The sequence below is a fragment of the Hylobates moloch genome, unplaced genomic scaffold (genome assembly GCF_009828535.3).
Source record: "Hylobates moloch isolate HMO894 unplaced genomic scaffold, HMol_V3 SCAFFOLD_2, whole genome shotgun sequence".
NCBI classification, from domain to species: Eukaryota; Metazoa; Chordata; class Mammalia; order Primates; family Hylobatidae; genus Hylobates; species Hylobates moloch.
Genome location: NW_026652277.1, coordinates 87,999,576 through 88,018,844, shown reverse-complemented (window position 1 = coordinate 88,018,844; position 19,269 = coordinate 87,999,576). Strand labels below are relative to the sequence as shown.

At 35.3% G+C, this 19,269-nt stretch overlaps 1 protein-coding gene across 10 annotated transcripts in view; it reads left to right on the top strand.

Annotated features, from left to right (window-relative positions):
* MYO6 (myosin VI) overlaps window positions 1-19,269 on the top strand; it is a 152,934-nt gene that overhangs the window by 72,048 nt on the left and 61,617 nt on the right. For 9 of the 10 annotated variants that reach the window (XM_058435064.1, XM_058435060.1, XM_058435058.1 and 6 more), the window contains 8 exons: window positions 617-690; window positions 2,481-2,610; window positions 4,835-4,940; window positions 7,896-7,951; window positions 10,510-10,607; window positions 11,140-11,304; window positions 14,816-14,896; window positions 18,283-18,463. In XM_058435064.1, the coding sequence (XP_058291047.1) occupies window positions 617-690; window positions 2,481-2,610; window positions 4,835-4,940; window positions 7,896-7,951; window positions 10,510-10,607; window positions 11,140-11,304; window positions 14,816-14,896; window positions 18,283-18,463 (891 nt within the window). Of the gene's footprint in view, window positions 1-616; window positions 691-2,480; window positions 2,611-4,834; window positions 4,941-7,895; window positions 7,952-10,509; window positions 10,608-11,139; window positions 11,335-14,815; window positions 14,897-18,282; window positions 18,464-19,269 lie in introns of those variants that run through there. The other variant, XM_058435067.1, reaches the window with a different exon arrangement.

Sequence of the window (19,269 nt, the reverse complement as noted above, 5' to 3'; positions counted from 1 at the left end):
TTGAAGGACTTGGAGAATAGATTGGGAGTCAATTCTGACACTTCAGTAGAGCAGATGTCACTCAAACAAGATTTATCTGTTCAAACTCTCCCATTAACTAGCTTCCTATTCTCAGTTAAGACATACATAATTTCTCTAAGAGTCTTCATTATGTCAGTTGTGAAGGACTCCCTGAATGATTTGATGGTCTGTTCCCATTCTAAAATTTTATCTTTTGTGTTTTATCTGTGAAATTCTGAGTATCAGATTGGATTAGTGTCATCACTTTGTTGTGTCAGAAGTATATTAAAATAAGAGATATCTATTGTAGTACGTTTTTCTCTCTTGAATTGTACTTTTTAATCAACCTTCATTAACTTACTAGTACTCACTAGGTTTACTCTTTTAGTTGAAAATTCATTACTTAAAAATATCACCGTAACACACATGTCAAACTGGATCGCTTTTAAATCAGCTTCTAGGGTTTACATCAGCCAGCGTTTTAAAAAAGATGGAGTTAAATGTAACCTAACAATTGATTTTTAGGATAAGTCAAAGTGATTCAGATTAAGATAGTATTGTTTTATTTTATTTGTTTTCTTCAATTCTCTAATGACATATAAATTTTATGTCTTAGGTTCACTAATGTATTTAAATGAAGCCACACTGCTCCATAATATCAAAGTTCGATATAGTAAAGACAGAATTTATGTAAGTATTTTACCTATAGTGTAAGTTTTTGTGGAGATAATTATTTCATGTGGTACTCTTTGATTTTGTCACGCTTGAAATTTTCTAACAGAAAATCATGCTTGATCTGAGCCTCTTAAATAGAGTGTGAGCTTAGTGAGGACAAAGATTTTTTTCTAATTTACAACTCGAACTCCAGGGGTTAAAACATGCCTGGTACACAGAAAGCACTTAATCAGTATTTGTGGAATTAAATAATGGATTCAGAGTGTCATTTAATATCTTTTGGACTTAAAAATGTCCAGTTTGAGTATTTTTGAAAGCACTATAATGGGTTTTGGTTTTGATTTTTGACTTTTGGTATGTCTGATTCACTTTCCACATTGTTTGGAAGACAATGTAAGGCAGCCTATAAGGAATTTCAAATTCAAAATTTGAATGAGGAAAAAAATGTAAATTACAATAGGAGGTGGTATCTCAGGAAATACTAAGAACACAGGAATGCTGACCGTAGAGCCTAAATAGTTGCTGAATTTCATTAGACCGTAGATACTCTACCTTGGAAGTCTAGAATATTCAAAAATGAAAGAAAATGCTTTCAGTGTAAATAGTCAAGGTTTACATCAAATCATTCAGATGGATACTTAACCTAGTATGTTTAATTATAATTATTATTTGGGCATGCATGAAATTTTATTCCAGTATCACCTAACTGTGTAGTCCTTTGGTGGCTGGAGATAAATTACCCCACTGTAGTTCTCCTGTTATAAAGATGGGGCTCTTCATTATTTTTGAACGAAGAAAACACATGGCTTCTTTGACACTTAGTAGATCAAATGACAGTCTTAATCTTTTATATCACTATCAATTTGCCTAATTGTACTTGCTTAATTCTGACTAAATTACATTTAGTCTCTGCCATCTGTCCAAGTAGTGACAGCTGGGAAATAGAACTTATTTATTCTGTTCCAAAAGAGTATACTTGACATCTTCTAGTTATATATAGTTTTAAGACTTTACTTTTCTCCCTGATTTTTTTCAAAATAAACTAAATAAAGAACGTATTTAAGTTTAAATGTGGCTATTCTTGATTAGAAATATATTTAGAGGCAAAATTTATTCAATCAGCTGACTCATGTTGAGCATCTAATATGTGCTAAATTCCAAAATTAAAAGCAAGCTTAAGTTGCTCATTAAACATTTAGCCCATAAATGTTCTAGGCAATGGTTAGCATGTATTGTTTGGAAGAAATCTGGGACCAAATGGTCACCACAGAGCTAAATCAATCCTTGGCATTCAGTGATAGGGATGGGCCCTGAAGGTGCTACGAGCTGTATTAAACTCCTTAGTAGCAGGGTGAATACAGTAGGTAAGGAATACAAATGACTAAAACTTAGCTGTAGGAGATTTTGTAAGTAGGGTCAACAGAAGAAGGCTGAATGAGATAGAGCTAGAGACTCAGATTTCTGTCTGTAGTGCCTTGGTGGTGATGCCATGTCCCTGAGGAAGCACATGGAAGGAGAATATTTTCTTTGAGGCAGAGGTAGGTGGGAAGAGATAATCTTGAGTTTGGATATGCTGAACTTGAGGTGCCTATGGGTTGGTAAGATACGAATATTTATTAAGAATTAGAGAAATATGGGTCCCTATAAGGATCAGGGAATACTCAGGGAATATTTAGGACTGATTTGGGAGTCTTAGTTATATAGATAATTGAAATTTTTTGTATTTTATTTTTTCTATGAGCTTCGTTTATCTTTAAATGAAAATAGTAATTGGAATATTTTATGTTTATGCTTTTCATATTTAGACATACGTCGCCAACATTCTGATTGCCGTGAATCCATACTTTGACATACCTAAAATATATTCTTCAGAAGCAATAAGGTCATATCAAGGAAAATCTCTTGGGACAAGACCACCTCATGCCTTTGCAATTGGTAAGTGATTTTAAATGTATTTTAATTCTTGTCTTTCTTTATATTGTACAGATTTACTCAATTTTTCTTTTGGATGAATAAAAGATACCATAAATTGAATATATATTTTGGAGAAACTGTATACCTCTTGGATATATCAACATTGTTAGGAGCAAGTATTTTACACAGGGTGAGGAAGAATACTTTTGCAGTCAACTAATGGGGCAGGCATACCATACATCATTATCTGTGTTAAATGCCTGTGTCCTCTAAGGGATGTCTGCCCAGGTGAAAGCAGGATGTCATAAAAGCTGACCTAATGGTACTTTTAGACTCTTTAATACCATCAGCTCCATCTTAAAAGTGTCCTCCTTCACAATTTTGAGGTTCTGGCCTTCGTCTCTTACCCAGCTCATCCCTTATGAGTGTGTTACTTGGGCTAGATTTCAGCTGTAAGAGCAGACTTCTGGGCATCATCTTGCATCAGGGGTTTATAAAATTAAAGGATTAAAAGTAGTATATGCTTCATACCACTGGAGAATCTGTGTGGGAAGACAGTAGTGTCTCTTTGCCTTTCTCAGCCTCTTTTATTTTGAAGTCCTCCAGCTCAGAGGCATAGGGATTGGAGGTTTTTGATCAGAATGAGCAATTACCCCTCTTCCCACCAAATGCGGAGGTGGTAGCTAACCCTTTGCATTCAGACATAAAGCAGCTAAATGACATGTATTGGAACTAGTTCGTAGTGCATCCTGTTTCTCTTTGGGCTTTCCCTTCATGCTTGTGTTTTGGCCTAACCAGAGTTCACTTCCAGATTTAGTTGACCTGTGTGCTGTCTACTACTAGGTAGAGTGAATATGGCTGACATAATTACTCTACCAGGGCAGCAGCAGATTTACTTTTGGCTTGAAGAAGCTATGACAGGCATGGTTGTGTTCAGCCTGCAAAATGGTGCCCCATCCCTTAAAACCTGAATACGAGCAAACATCACTGGAGAAAAGTTACATGTTTAAAATGTAAATAAACCAGCTTTTATTTTTAGCTTTTTACTGCTAAAAAACAAGTGTTTGGAATGATTCTTTAAAAATGTGTGGAGGTTGGGTGTGGTGGCTCATGCCTGTAATCCAGGCACTTGGGGGAGGGCGGATCGCTTGAGCCTGGGAAGTCAAGACCAGCCTGGGCAAACATGCAAAACCTTGTCTCTATAAAAAAAATGAAAAAATTAGCCGGGCATGTGCTTGCCTGTAGTCCCAGCTACTCTGGAGGCAGTGGTGGGAAGATCGCTTGAGCTCAGGAGACAGAGGCTGCAGTGAGCTGAAATCATGCCACTATACTTCAACCTGGGTGACAGAGAGATACCCTGTCTCAAAAAAAAAAAAAAAAAGCGGTGGTGGGCGGTGGTGGAGCAGGTTGCTGATAAATTGGACAAAGGGATGTGTGCGCTCTTGCACATGGTTTGCATTCTCCCCTTAGAGTAAAAGCCGTTTCCGAAGGCTTCTTGGCACATGTCTGAGGTGAGAAATAGTTGTCTTATAGAGCCAAATTGTGATGACCTAGTTTTGAATTAAAGTTGTCTTAATTTGAGACTGCTTTAACAGCATTAAATTGCTTTCAACTTGTCTGTGTAGTCTTAACATTTAATACAGTTTATAGCCTAAATTGTTGGAGTCTAATGAAGATAGTTAAAAATTATATATGTAAACAGTGGCAAATCTAGGAAATTTTGAGCTGTTAATTTTGCCTAGTTGTAAAACGTTGACAAATTCTAAATTTAATAGTTGTATTAGAGGAAAAAAACCCACAGATATATTTTGCCGTTATGTATTTTTTTTTTCCAGCCGAATTTTTGGTTGCCAGATTTCTTAATTGGAAGCTCATTAATTCTTGCTTTTCACTGGGGACTTCATTAGTTATGCATAGTGACCATTTTTTTAATCCCTCTGCAGATCAGCTCTGGAATTAGGAAGAGATGAGCCGCAGCCCATAATATCAAGACATGCTGTCAGAAACTTAAGAGTTGTTTATTTGGATTTCATATTACTTAACTTTTAGGATAATAAGATAGAACATTTAAAGTTAATACTTTTAAAATGATTTGAACACTTTTGAATGACTTTATTTTAAATTTCATTAACATTGAACAGACATTTATGATTTCTTTAAGAGTAAGTGCTCCTAAAGTGAGCTTTCTATTATTAACTTTATATTTAATATATTGCTCATCAGTGATGTCTTATTTTGACCCTAGCTGATAAAGCTTTTCGAGACATGAAGGTGCTCAAGATGAGTCAGTCTATCATTGTATCTGGAGAATCAGGAGCCGGCAAAACAGAAAATACAAAATTTGTTCTAAGGTGAGTATTCAGCTAACTTGAAATATTTGAGTAGGTTGATCGTTTTTTTACCCCCTTGAGATAGGGTCTTACTGTGTCACCCAGGGTGGAATGCAGTGTCACCACCACAGCTCACCGTAGCCTTGACCTCCTGGGCTCAAGCCACTGTTCCACCTCATTCTCCCTAATAGCTGGGACTACAGGCACATGCCACCATGCCCTGATAATCTTTTAATTTTTTTGTAGAGATGAAGTCTTACTGTGGTGCCTAGGCTGGTTTCGAATTTCTGGGCTGGGCTCAAGCAACCCTCCTGCCTTGGCCTCCCAAAATGCTGGGATTATAGGCATAAGCCACCATGCTTGGCAACCAGGTTGACTTTTTTCTGGTAAAAAAGTACTTATGTAAAAGTTGTCACCATTTCTAAGTGTATAGCATAGTAGCATTAAGTATATTCACATTGTTGTGCAGCCAATCTGTACAGTCTCCAGAACTTTCATCTTGGAAAACTAAAACTTGACCCATTCAACAACAACTCCATTTATCTACTCACCTAGCAACCACCATTCTACTTTCCAGTTTTTCTGTGAATTTAACTACTTTAGCTATTTCTCATGTAAGTGAAATTACACAGTTATTTGTCTTTCTGTGACTGGCCTATTTTATTTAGCTCAACTTAAGATTCATCCATGTTGTAGTATGTGTCAGAATTTCCTTCCTTTTATTTTTATTTTTTAGTATTTTGGATCCCATCCTTCCTTTTTAAGGCTGAATACTATTTTATTGTAGATCTGTGGTACATTTTGTTTATCCATGCATTTGTCAATGGACATTTAGGTTACTTCCACCTCTTGGCTATTGTCAGTAGTGCTGTTATGAACATAGGTGTGCAAATATTTCTTTGAGAATTTGAAAAGGTTGACTTTTAATACCTTTGCATACTTCATGGCATAGTTTGGAATGGTGGGCTCTATCCTTTTTAAGATACAGACACCTTATATGGAAGCTAGTCTATAGATTACTGAAAGCCAGCTCTGACATGTTATTCACGTGAGGATCTTGGAGGAGACCTGTACTGGTTAGACAAAGGGTGATCTAGAAATATTCCTTAAGAATCTAACATTTACGTTCTGTCTGTATTTCTGTTGTTAGCATGGTTAAAACCATTTTTTACCTTAAGCTTACGATAATTTACCTCCTTATTTCTGTTTCCCTGTAGCCTGCCTCCTAATGTGTTCGCTTTGCTGCCATTAAACTCTCTGCATTGTGTTTTTTTTTTTTTTTGTCTATTTGTTTGGTTTGGTTTTTTTTTTTTTTTGAAAACTGGGTCTTGCTCTGCTGCCCAGTCACCCAGGCTGTAGGGCAGTGGTGTGATCATAGCTCACTGCAGCCTCGACCTCCTGGGGCTAAGTGATCCTCCTACCTCAGCCTCCCAAGTAACTGGGACCACAGGCATATGCCACCATGCCTGGCTAATTTTTAATTTTTTTGTAGAGACAGGGTTATGCTATGTTGTCCAGGCTGGTCTCCAGCTCCTGGACTCAAGTGACCCTCCCACTTTGACCTCCTGAAGTGCTGGGATTACAAGCATGAGCCACCATGCCTGGCCTTACACTTTGTTTAGAATTATAGCATTTTAAAAATGGAAGGAATCATAACACTCATTGTAGTACAGTTCTTTTAATTTACATACCCATGAGGTTAGATCTAGTGGTTGAACTACTGCTAGGAGCAGCGTACTTACCAGTGTTACTCCCACGGAATTATAGTTCTTAGTTGATTGCTGCATAGTGGTACTATGAAATTTTGCTATTCATTATGTAAATATGTATGCTGTTCAGAGTTATTTATATAAAATCAATTGAAGAGTTTGTCAACAGCTGTTATATATATGTATATATATACATACACACAATTCTGGTTAAGTGAATACTTCCCAATGTTCTTGGATTCTAAGTGTTTCAATTTCTTTTTCTTTCTTTCCTGTATGTAATAGTCTATATGAGTCTATGGTTAATATATGAAAATGAACAAAAAGTTAAGGAGTTATAAACTTATAATGTGAACTTACATTTTAAATTAAGGATTGCTCTTTATTTTGAAATGTGCCAGGCAAATAGTTATTTTTCTGTGTTTCATATTTCAGTGAAACAACGTGAAGAGTGATAACTTCCCAGTTGTTCAGAGGCAGATTGCCTTATTTTCTGTAGCCAAAGATTGAATTAATAGGCTCTCACAAAAGGCTTTGACATCTCCTGTAGTTGATGAATATGATATATTTAAAATCAAATAGTTGGATAAAATCAGAACATTCCCAAAACAATTTAAAAAACAATGTCAATTAGATGTTAAATGCAATACAAATAGGATTTATTTTTCATTTTTATAATTTCAACATTTAGATTCAGGCCATACATATGCAGGTTTGTTATGAGTATATTTTGTGACACAGAGGTTTGGGGTGTGAATGATCTCATTGAGGTAATGAGCATAGTACCACCAAATATAATTTTTTTTTTTTTCTTTTGAGATGGAGTCTCACTCTGTTGCGCAGGCTGGAGTGCAGTGGTGCAGTCTCGGCTCACTGCAACCTCGGCCTCTCAGGTTCAAGCAATTCTCCTGCCCCAGCCTCCTGAGTAGCTGGGATGACAGGGGCGTGCTACCATGCTGGGCTAATTTTTTGTATTTTAGTAGAGAAGGGGTTTCACCATTTTGGCCAGGCTGGTCTTGAACTCTTGACCTCAGGTAATCCACCCTCCTTGGCCTCCCAAAATGCTGGGATTACAGGCATGAACCACCACACCTGGCCGCAAATAGAATTTTAAATAAATTTAAAAAGCTATAACAGAATAGTTGCATTTAAGTACACATTTGTTGTGATGATGATCTAGGTTTCAGTTTTATATGTACTAAATAATTATAAATTATTGTACACTATATTATTGTCATCAACATTTTTTATCCTATATTTTAAACAGATACCTGACTGAATCCTATGGAACAGGTCAAGATATTGATGACAGAATTGTTGAAGGTATTGCTAATTTTTCTATTGTTACGCATGTACTGAAATTAATTTACAAGACTTCTTTCAGTGGTATGTAATGTTCTTCTCTCAGAGATGCAAAAGATACTCTTATCTCCTGCTAATCATTGCTCATATATCATCTTGTTATTTACCTAACATCAGTTGTTTCTGCCCCCACCCCCACCTCATGAAAACACTAAGAAGGCAGGGATTTTTGTTTCATATTCCAAACCCGTAGAATGGTAACTGATACTGAGCATAAATATCTGTTGAATGAATGAAATACAGGAATGTCTTTAGCTTCCTGTTTGTTTTGTGGAGCTTGTTTTGTGTAAAGGGAAGAGGAAGAAGGGTTATTTGGCATTAGGTGCTTTTTTAGAGAAGTCATTTTTTAACAAAGGCAGTAGTGTGTAAATTGATTTCCTTAAGCTATCCATGCTTGTATACCTTCTTAGAAAGTCTTCTTGTAGCTCAGTTTGGAGACTACTGGCCTAGACTACCATTATGTTGAATCTCCTGCATGATGCCCTCCTGCGTCATAGACTCCCGTTTGGCCTCTTCACTTAGATTCTTACTTCTCTTTAATCCAGTCTCTGTATGGAAGTTGGAATAATTTCTTTTTCTTTTTCTTTTCTTTTCTTTTTTTTTTTTGAGGTGGAGTCTCACTCTGTCACCCAGGCTGGAGTGCAGTGGCTTGATCTTGGCTCACTACAACCTCTGCCTCCTGGGTTCAAGTGATTCTCCTGCCTCAGCCTCCCGAGTAGCTGGGATTACAGGTGCCCACCACCATGCCCGGCTAATTTTTGTATTTTTAGTAGAGACAGGGTTTCACCATGTTGGTCAGGCTGGTTTCAAACTCCTAATCTCATGATCCGCCCACCTCGGCCTCCCAAAGTGCTGGGATTACAGGTGTGAGCCACCACACCTGGCTGACCATGTTGGCTTCAGTTTTTTTGTCCCATCCGAAACATGAGGGATATATGTTAATATTTCTTTTAGTTTTAATGTTTTCTTACTTATTTCGGCATGTGAAATGGCGGGGGAATGATCTTTAAAAGAGTTTAGAGACTAGTTAAGCCTTCTACTGTGGATAGAATAGGAGAAATCTACTTGAAAAGGCTTCATAAGAAATATGGCTTCATCCTTATTTTTTATTTTTATTTTATTTATTTTTTTGAGGCGGAGTCTCGCTCTGTCTCCCAGGCTGGAGTACAGTGGTGCGATCTTGGCTCACTGCAACCTCCGCCTCCTGGGTTCATGCCATTCTCCTGCCTCAGCCTCCCGAGTAGCTGGGACTACAGGTGCCCGCCACCACACCCAACTAATTTTTTTATACTTTTAGTAGAGATAGGGTTTCACCATGTTAGCCAGGATGGTCTGGATCTTCAGACCTCGAGATCCGCCTGCCTCGGCCTCCCAAAGTGTTGGGATTACAGGCGTGGACCACCGCGCCCGGCTGGCTTCATGTTTATTATAGGAAGAACATGCTTCATAAAAAAAATTTTAACACTAAACATTATGAAGCACTTTAAGTTTGTTGATGGAGAGGAGAATATGTGTGTAAGATTAACACTAATTTGGTATGTTTATAATTGAGACTTAGGTGAGTATAAGAGTAGACTCTAATAAGTCTTATCCAGTCATGATATGTTTATAGGTGATTATAAAATAACAGTGAAAATGTTATATTTGTTCATTAGGACTTTAAAACCTATTATTCTGAGAGCCTTTCTTAGGTAATTCTGTAAACTCTTAATTTGTTAAATTTCACTGGATATACATGTAAAAATGTTAAATATGGAGACTATTAATATGTAAAATGTTTTAGAAAAGTAAGTCAAGTAATACATCTCTTGCCTATATTTTCTCACAAGAGGTTTGCTGTTTTATCTAAGTACTGTTGTGGATCTGATATACTTGATAAAACAGTAAAAATTCTTAGGGAAAATATTTTAAAGTCCAATTATAAATTTTGTAACATAGTGGCTTAAAAATTTAGTCTTTCCTATAACATTTACATTTTGTTTTTATATATTTGAGAAATTTTCCCATCTCCTGGACTTGAATAGTGCCTGAGCATAGTGGGTAGTCAATAAATATTTGTGGAATTTGGCATTATATGTGAATTCCTTCATGTTAATTTTTTTTTTTTTTTTGAGACGGAGCCTTGCTCTTGTTGCCCAGGCTGGAGTGTAATGGTGCGACCTCGGCTCACCGCAACCTCCGGCTCCCGGGTTCAAGCAATTCTCCTGCCTCAGTCTCCCAAGTAACTGGGATTACAGGCATGCGCCACCATGCCCGGCTAATTTTTGTATTTTTTAGTAGAGATGGGGTTTCATCATCTTGGCCAGGCTGGTCTCGAACTCCTGACCTCGTTATCCACCCGCCTTGGCCTCCCAAAGTGCTGGGATTACAGGTGTGAGCCACTGTGCCCGGCCCATGTTAATGTATTTTAGAACATTTTTTTCTAGACATATATATTAACAAATGGAGATATACTATGCATATTTTGTAATGTTCTGTCATGCTAATTTTTTGATGGATTTTTTTTTGTTTCTCAATAGCTAACCCACTCCTAGAAGCCTTTGGAAATGCAAAGACTGTTCGCAATAATAATAGCAGTCGATTTGGGAAATTTGTAGAAATACATTTTAATGAAAAGGTGAGTGAGAGTAAGCTTTGGAATGATATTTTTGGGGAGTGTTTGTGAAAATGCAAGGGTCAGTTGGTTCTGTATTTGCACTTAATGGTAAATCCCTTTAAGTTTCATTATTACTTTAGATGGTTGCAGGAATGTATGTGTCCACTATGACCATCTAAAAGCTCCTTTCACAATCTAAACCCCAGATACTGAATTTGACTTCAGCATTGAGTATTACCGTATAGCTAGTCATGTAAGATATTCTAGCACCTGTGTTGAGGTATGGTGCAAGGTCAGTTGTGATTCTTAAGGGGCTCAAAACTTAGCAGGATTTGGGTAGAGACTTAAATGAGGATGTTTAAAATGAAGGATGACCATTATAAATACTCTATGCTTACATTTAGTTATTTGTTTTTTCCCCTTTATTTGATGAATATTATAACCTTTTTGATAGACAAAGGTGTATTAGAAAAGGTAAATAATTTAACATTGGTAAATTATACTTTAAGACTTTAAATGCAAAAATAAATTTTCTCTGTGTTTTGTTTTTTAGAGCTCAGTTGTTGGAGGATTTGTTTCACATTATCTCCTAGAGAAATCTAGGATCTGTGTTCAAGGCAAAGAGGAAAGAAATTATCATATCTTTTATAGGTTGTGTGCTGGTGCTTCCGAAGATATTAGAGAAAAACTTCATTTGAGTTCACCAGATAATTTTCGGGTAGGTCGGAAGAAAAGAAATTTCATATAGCCAGGTGCAGTGGCTCATGCGTGTAATCCCAACACTTTGGGAGGCTGAGGTGGATGGATTGCTTGAGCCTGGGAGTTTGAGGGCAGCCTGGGCAATGTAGCGAGACCCTGTCTCTTAAAAAAAAATACAAAAAATTAGCTGAGCATGGTGGCACTCACCTGTAGTTCCAGCTACTCGGGAGGCTGAGGTGGGAGGATCTCCTGAGCCCAGGAGGTTGAGGCTGCGGTGAGCCATGATTGTGCCACTGCACTCCAGCCTGGGCAATAGAGCAAGACCCTATCTCAAAGAAAAAAAAATTTCGTATAATTTTTGAAAATATAATTGCCATCAAGCCTAAAACTTATTTTAGTGGATTTTGAAATCTACTTGTTGTGTGTATGTAACTTACATTGGATCAAATATAACATGTTAGAATGACCACTGTACTGAGAAGATCTCTATTAAGGTGTACTTCTGAGTTTATAATATAACACTGTATGAGGAGGCACATAATGGAATAGATAAAAGGATAGATGTTAAACCCTATATCAATTTAAACTCAATTAGAAATTTATAATAGCTCTGTAATACTAGCTTTAAAGTTACCTTTGACTTATCTGTAAAAATGTTTGAACACTGAATTAATATTAATAAAGGACACATGATTGTATTTCTTAATTCACTTCAACAACAAATATTTATTGCTTGCCCATTGGGTGCCAGGCATTGGGCCAGGATTAAAAAGATAAATAATACCCAGTCCCTGCTTCTTACCCAGTCCCTGCTCTTGAGCATCTTAGAATGTGATGGGAAACACACACGCGCACACACACACACACACACACACACACACACACACACCCCCACACACCTGAGCATCACAAGCCAAGGGAGTAGAGTTTCTAGGAGCGGTGACTGGGGATGGTTAACACAATTTTCAGATTCTCAGGTTAGAAAACAGAGTCCTTGTCTGGAGTATGGGAATGTAGTTTATACAAAGGAATGGAATGTGAGTAAGGAATGTCGTTTGTATAGAGTTCTCCAGCTGATTCTGATAGTCTTTTTTGGTCAGAAAGCCTCCATTGAGAATCATAACACACATGATTACTGCTGTGTGGTTGTGTGTGTGTTTGCAGGCAGCTTTTCTTTTACTTCAACCAATTTCTTTTAATGTGTATTTACAAATTTTAAAAGTCTGTTGTCTTAAAACGCTTTATAAATGTATCTCTTTATATACTTCTAAAATGTCCAGTCTTTTCTAGAGCTCTCCAAATTAATTGGAATTTGAAGCTAGTTGCCCACATTTTCATGAAAGTAAGGGAAGCATTTCTTTTTTACTGTGGTTTTTAAAAAAGGAATAAATTACTAGGAATTACATGAAATATGATAATGATGATATGGTTTTGTCAATACTTAGTTGACAATAAAGTGATGTGACTATTCTGGCCTTGATCTAGCGTTTCTTCCTGCTCGGAGGCTTGGGAGCATAGTGTTTTTGAGTTTCAGAATGTACAGCCTTTCCTGGTACAATGGCAGGCATCCTGAAAGGATGTTGAAATTTATCTGGTCAGAGGATTTCCTGTTTCTGCAGTGTGAACCAGGAGGCCTGATTTCCTTTCTTACAGGAGAGTCCTTGTGATGGTAAGAGGGAGAGTAGGGGAACAGCGTTGCATACATCTGCCATCTTGAATATTCCTCTCATATGCAGGCACAAACACACTACTATATCCACTTGCCCCAAATAATTCTGCCTTAAAGTGACTTGAAAGTGTGTTAGTGATCTCATCAGGTTTTTCTGTAGTTTAGCCTTCTGGTTATAATTGAGAGATCAGGTTTTAAAAACAAAGGGGAAACCTGCAGTAGGTTGAACACTTGCAAAATTGTTGAATTTTTTGGTCACTACTCTATCAAAATTAGTATGTAAAGAATTGTAGATGTATACCTGTCTGTAAACATTTTTATTAACCACACATATACTTTAAAAAGTAAAAGGTTTAAAAATGTTTGCATTTAGACATTTCAAATATTTCTGCACATGTTTTATGGAGCCAGTTGCTGTAATCATGGATAGATCCTTGAATGTAAAGAAGGCTTGGATAGAATAAGAATAGATGGCAGGGATAGTGTTCTAGTTACAGAAAAACTAAAAGGACGCGTTTCTATCCAAGGTTGTAATATTAGGCCCTACTGTCCAGAAGCAAAGTATTTGGCAAAACAATTGGAGTGAGGAGACAAAATGCTTGGTAGCAAAGAACATATTTGTTTTGGCTCTATATGTTTAAGCTATTATTCTGCTAAGTAAAAGAGCCCTTATTTGAAACAGTCCATTGAAAATGCTTACCGACATTGTCCCTCCTCCCTTCTGTTTTATTTTTTTCCCAAAGATTCTAGGGTGGAAGAAAAAAAAAAAACATGTATATAGTTGTCTTGTTTTTACTGTATTTTAGCATTTAATTATAATGGAGAAGGAAAGATAGATGCATTGATTGTCTAAAATATTAATTTATCCCCAAATCATTCAAATTTATTATAAAATTTTTTTTGGTATGTGTATGATGTGGTGCATTTAATCTGGGAATTCATGGCATGGTACAATAAAATCATAGTGACCTGATTTAAGAGAAGCTGAGATGTTTAAAAAAACTTGTCCATCCTGTTCTCTGTGTACATCCTTTCTGATCAGATTTGCCCAATTCCATCTCAATGTCTTTAGGCGTGTGTAATTTTCAGAAAAATGCAGAAAAATTTTAGTCTGCCATATAGCAAATATGTTCATTCACTTTTTATTAGAAACAGTTTTTAAATGAAGCAAGCCTTCAATTGTGAGCAGTAGATTCTTTTTGAACTACTCCTCTTGTTCTATATTTTGGAAGCATTTAGCTTTTGAAAGCCTTTGGTAAGCAAAGTAAATCATTGAAATAAGAAAACTTTAAATTATTTGACCCATAAAGCATAAAGCAAGTACTGTAATTTATGTACAGTCATTGTTTGCTTTCAATAAATATGAAAAACATGTTTTAAAAAACTGACTCTAAAAATCAAAAATTAAGAAAATCAAGAACAGAATTTCTTTCTTAACTTTTCAGAATTTAAAATATTGCTTGAAAAATTAAACCACAGTATTGGTCCTTACTTGAGATTCTACATATTTAGTAGGAAGGTGATTTTCATGATTTTATGCCCTATATTTAGATTTTTGATACTGAAAAGATATAAAATTGTTGCCCTTTAAAAGTAGAAAACCATTATGTCATTGATTTTTATTTTAATCATTTTATTTAATCTATGCTCAGAGATTAGGATTTTTAATATTCCTGGTTTTATTAGTAGGAAGAAAATGCTTAAAATATAGAAGTATTGATTTTAATGGTGAGATTATACAATACTCAAGTTGTGTTTAGAAATTCTTCATGGTTGGCACTATTTGGTAAGTTGTGTTTTCTCCTGTATTATTTCCCTGTGGATCATATATGTTAATTATATTTAATTTGTTTTGTCATAGTATTTAAACCGAGGCTGCACTAGATACTTTGCTAACAAAGAAACTGACAAACAGATTTTACAGAACCGCAAAAGTCCTGAGGTATAGTAGACCATTTTTCATAAAATCTTTAACGTAAAAAAAGACTCATGCTGAAAGATGTGTTATAATTTTTATTTTGGAGCCCAAGTAAGAGTTCTAACTTTTAGGCTTATACTTTAAAAAACTAAATATTCATCTAAGTCTCTTTCACAGTGTAATACTTTATACCTCTTGTTGATATCTAGTGAAGCGACAGGTTCTGGTTCTTCTGGTTGGGCATCACTGCACTGCTCTCCTCTCATTCTGTTTTCAAGCATGAAGGTATTAAATTGCCTAAGAATCATTCTCTTCTAGCATTTTTGAAACTTGCTATTACCCGCTTGAGCTTAAGTATATGTCTTTTACAATTTATTGTCTATTTCAAGGCTGACATGAGGTTTGATGTAGACAGTAAATAGATTAAGCATTCTTGGGAAGAAATGCTTATAGGCTAGGTGTGGTGGCTCACACCTATAATCCCAGCACTTTGGGAGGCCAAGGCGGGAGGATCGTTTGAAGCCAGGAGTTTGAGACCAGCCTGGGCAACATAGTGAAACCCCATCTTTACAAAAAATAAAAAAAATTCACTGGGTGAGGTCGTGTATGCCTGTAGTTCTAGCTACTTGGGGGGCTAAAGTGGGAGGATTGCTTGAACCCTGGAGGTGGAGGCTGTAGTGAGCCATGATCATGCCATTGTACTCCAGCCTGGGCAACAGAATTAAAAACAAACAAAAAAAAGCTGGTCAGGTGGAGTAGCTCACCCTTGTTAATCCCAGCACTTTGGGAGGCTGAGGCGGGTGGATCATTTGAGTTCAGGAGTTCGAGACCAGCTCGGCCAACATGATGAGACCCTGTCTCTACCAAAAAATTACAAAAATTAGCTAAGTGTCATGGTGTGTGCCTGTAATCCCAGCTACTCTGGAGGCTGAGGCAGGAGAATCGCTTGAACCCAGGAGATGGAGGCTGTTGTAAGTGGAGATCGCACCACTGTACTCCAGCCTGGGCAACAGAACGAGACTCCGTCTCAAAAGCTTATATATCATTGTAGTTCTGTTTAAAACATCATATTTATGTAATATATTATGAAAAATTTATATATTGGTTTCAGTAAATTATATTTCCAAGAATAATTAGATATAATTATACCATTAAGTATTATTTTTAAAACATTAAGTTCTTAATCTAAAAATTTACAACCCATATAAATTTTAATATGCAATGTTTAATAAGTGATGTTAAGTTGCATGTACTCAAGGGGTTTAAGTTATGAAATACTAAGTAAGGATTAATGATAGATACTGGTTAGTGTTACTTTTATTAATTTTATTAAAAATTTAAATTGAGTAATCGAAGAAGTTTTTATAATAGTCAGTTTTTAATGCTTCTACATTTGTAAGCCCGATATTTTTTACTCCTCTTAAAATGGATGAGATGATTTATGTTTTTAGCATATTTATATAAAAGGATAGAAAGCAAATAAAATATTCCATTATTTAAAATTCTAGGCAGACAACCCTACCGTTAATTTTTGTTTAATTTGGCATTTTATATATCATTATAGATACAGAATCTGAATTACAAACTATAAACTTCGTTATAGCCATGGTTGGTACTTTAAGAAGCAACATTAATATTTATTATGGCATCTTTCTTTGTCTTGATAAGACTATATTTTTCTGAGATATCAAAATATAGTAGTTATAGTATTTTCACTAAGATAATGGAGACCTCTCCTAGTGGGACATTTCAGCAGTTCTGAAGGGGGGAAAAAGATATAAATTTGATCATTTGCCATGGAAAAAAATGGAGTAGAGAGGAAAGAAAACTGGAGTTTACTCTCCAAAGAGTAGCATGTACTCTCCAAAGAAGAAAATTGCCCTCTTATTCTAGAGTCAGTATACTCTGTCAGAAATCTTATTCACATTGCGTGAGTGTGTGTTTATATGTATAGTTAAATAATGGATTAATATGTTTAAATTACTTTTTATGTCTTCTTTATCAGGAGGATGAGGTGATCATTTTGACTAATTAAACCCTTTGCCCAATTCCATCTGAATGTCTTTAGGTTGTGTGTAATTTTTAGAAAAATGCAGTATTTTTAGTCTACCATACAGCAAATATGTTCATTAACTTTTGATTAGAAACAGTTTTTAAATGAAGCAATTCTTCGACTGCAAGGCTAAAAATTCTGCATGATGTGTGTTTTCTGCTGAACAGTTTTGGCTGCATGTGATTGTTTCCTTTGCTTCTTTTAAGAATAAAATTGAATTTTATTGTCTTAGATATTTTCCAGAAATGTTACACATTCATAATTGAACATTTTAAATAATTTTGTGGAAAGACAATTATAGTTTGAGCTGGGAATCATTTATTTACTGGGAGGAAAAAATATTCATCTCCAGGAGGCATCTTTAATGATCAGTTGATCATGATCCTGTTACTTAATGTTTAACTTACATATTCTCAAGTTCTGGAAAATTTCTAGTACAGTCTTTTCGTGTCCAGTAACTTTTATGTTTCTCCTTCTAGTTTCTGCAGACCTGACTTTCTTCTTCTTTTTTTCTTCTGAGTTGGTATAGAGTCTAACAAATGAGTACATTAGATGCAAGTTCTTTTAGGAGAGAAAACAAATTTTCTTCTCATTTTTTCTGAAATGTTTTAAGTCATTGTGTAAATTATGAGAGTAAGCATAATGCTTACTAATATACTTTACCTTATATGTATATATATGCATATTAAAAGGTTTAGAAAAGAATTCTAAGGCATGAAAATTGTATCAGCCTGACCCCTATTTACTATGACTTAATATTGGTGCAGTTGGTGGCAGTTAACCTAAAGGAGTGTCATACTAATTGTCACATTTAAATTTTTTATTGCACTTTTTAACTTACTTTTTCTTTTTTTAATTGACAAGAATAATATATATTTATACAGTACATTGGAGTACAATGTAATGTTTGATACATGTATATATTGTGGAATAATTAAATGAATATATTAAATGAATATATTTATCAGTACCTCATTTAAAAAAACTGTAATGTTGATTCAAGTATTGATATCCCCTCCTTTTTCACTCAATTTTTGTCTTTTTCTAATATCCTAGGATTATAAGACTTTAGAGTGAAAATTGTAATTTAATTGAAAAACATCTAATTTCATTATTTTAATTGAAATTTTTACTGATAAGTGTAGATTCACATGTAGTAAATAGTGAAATAGAACAGAGAGATCCTGTGTATACTTTTCCTGGTCATTTAGTTTTTGAATGTTAGAATAGTAAAGATTTTCCCATTGACAGATTTTATTTTTGCATGTCATATAGTGCATTAATTGACCTGGTGTAGTAGTTTTAGTGTACTTAAATAGTGTAACGATCAGTTAATTGGTGTCTTCTCGTTTTGTAGTACCTTAAGGCAGGTTCTATGAAAGATCCTCTGTTAGATGACCATGGTGATTTTATTAGAATGTGCACGGCTATGAAAAAAATTGGTTTGGATGATGAAGAAAAGCTTGATCTCTTCCGGGTTGTAGCTGGCGTCCTGCACCTTGGAAATATTGATTTTGAGGAAGCTGGCAGCACTTCAGGTTTGCTTTTTATTTTTTTAAGAGGAAAAAAATTAAATAGAGTTTCTGTTATTTATTTGTCATATGAAAATTGAATCTCTTTATATGCAGTTTGCTTAAAAACTTTAAGAAATATCTAAAATATACTGGGTTACATGTTGAATCTCCCAAATGAAGAATGTTTCATTATCAGTCATTCTGAGCTGTGTTTTGAACAAATCAGTGATATTGCTTAGGAATAAACCTCTCATTTTTGAAGGATAACTATTTTATCCTGATAAATTTAGGGTAATTTTTAGTTAAATTTTCCAGTTATATTACACTTTTCCAATAGGTGAGCAGATTAATTCTCTATCATCTATTAAGGCATTTTTGAAAATTTTCAGGCTCATTGGGTGAATTAGTTAGGGCAACTTAATATATAAAAGCCCATGCACTTTATTAATGAGAAATGAAAATAAATGAAAATTTTAATCTTATGCAGATTGAAAGAGTATTTAAATACATGGCAAAAGCAACTTTTCAACTGCAGTGTTTCAGTCTGTACATAAACAGTAGGACTTTGCATAATTCTAAATTTGATCTACGAATACAGGGAATGGCAAACTATGAACCACGGCCCAAATTTGGCCCACTGCCTGTTTTTGTAAGTAAAATTTTATTGGAACAATGCCACACCCACTCATTTATGTGTGGTCTATACCAACTTTTGTGCTAGTGTCAGAGTTGAGTAGCTGCAAGAGAGTCTGTATGTCTTGCAAAGCCTAAAATATTTACTATCTGGCCCTTTAGAGAAAAAGATTGTCAACCCCTATATTAAGACATTA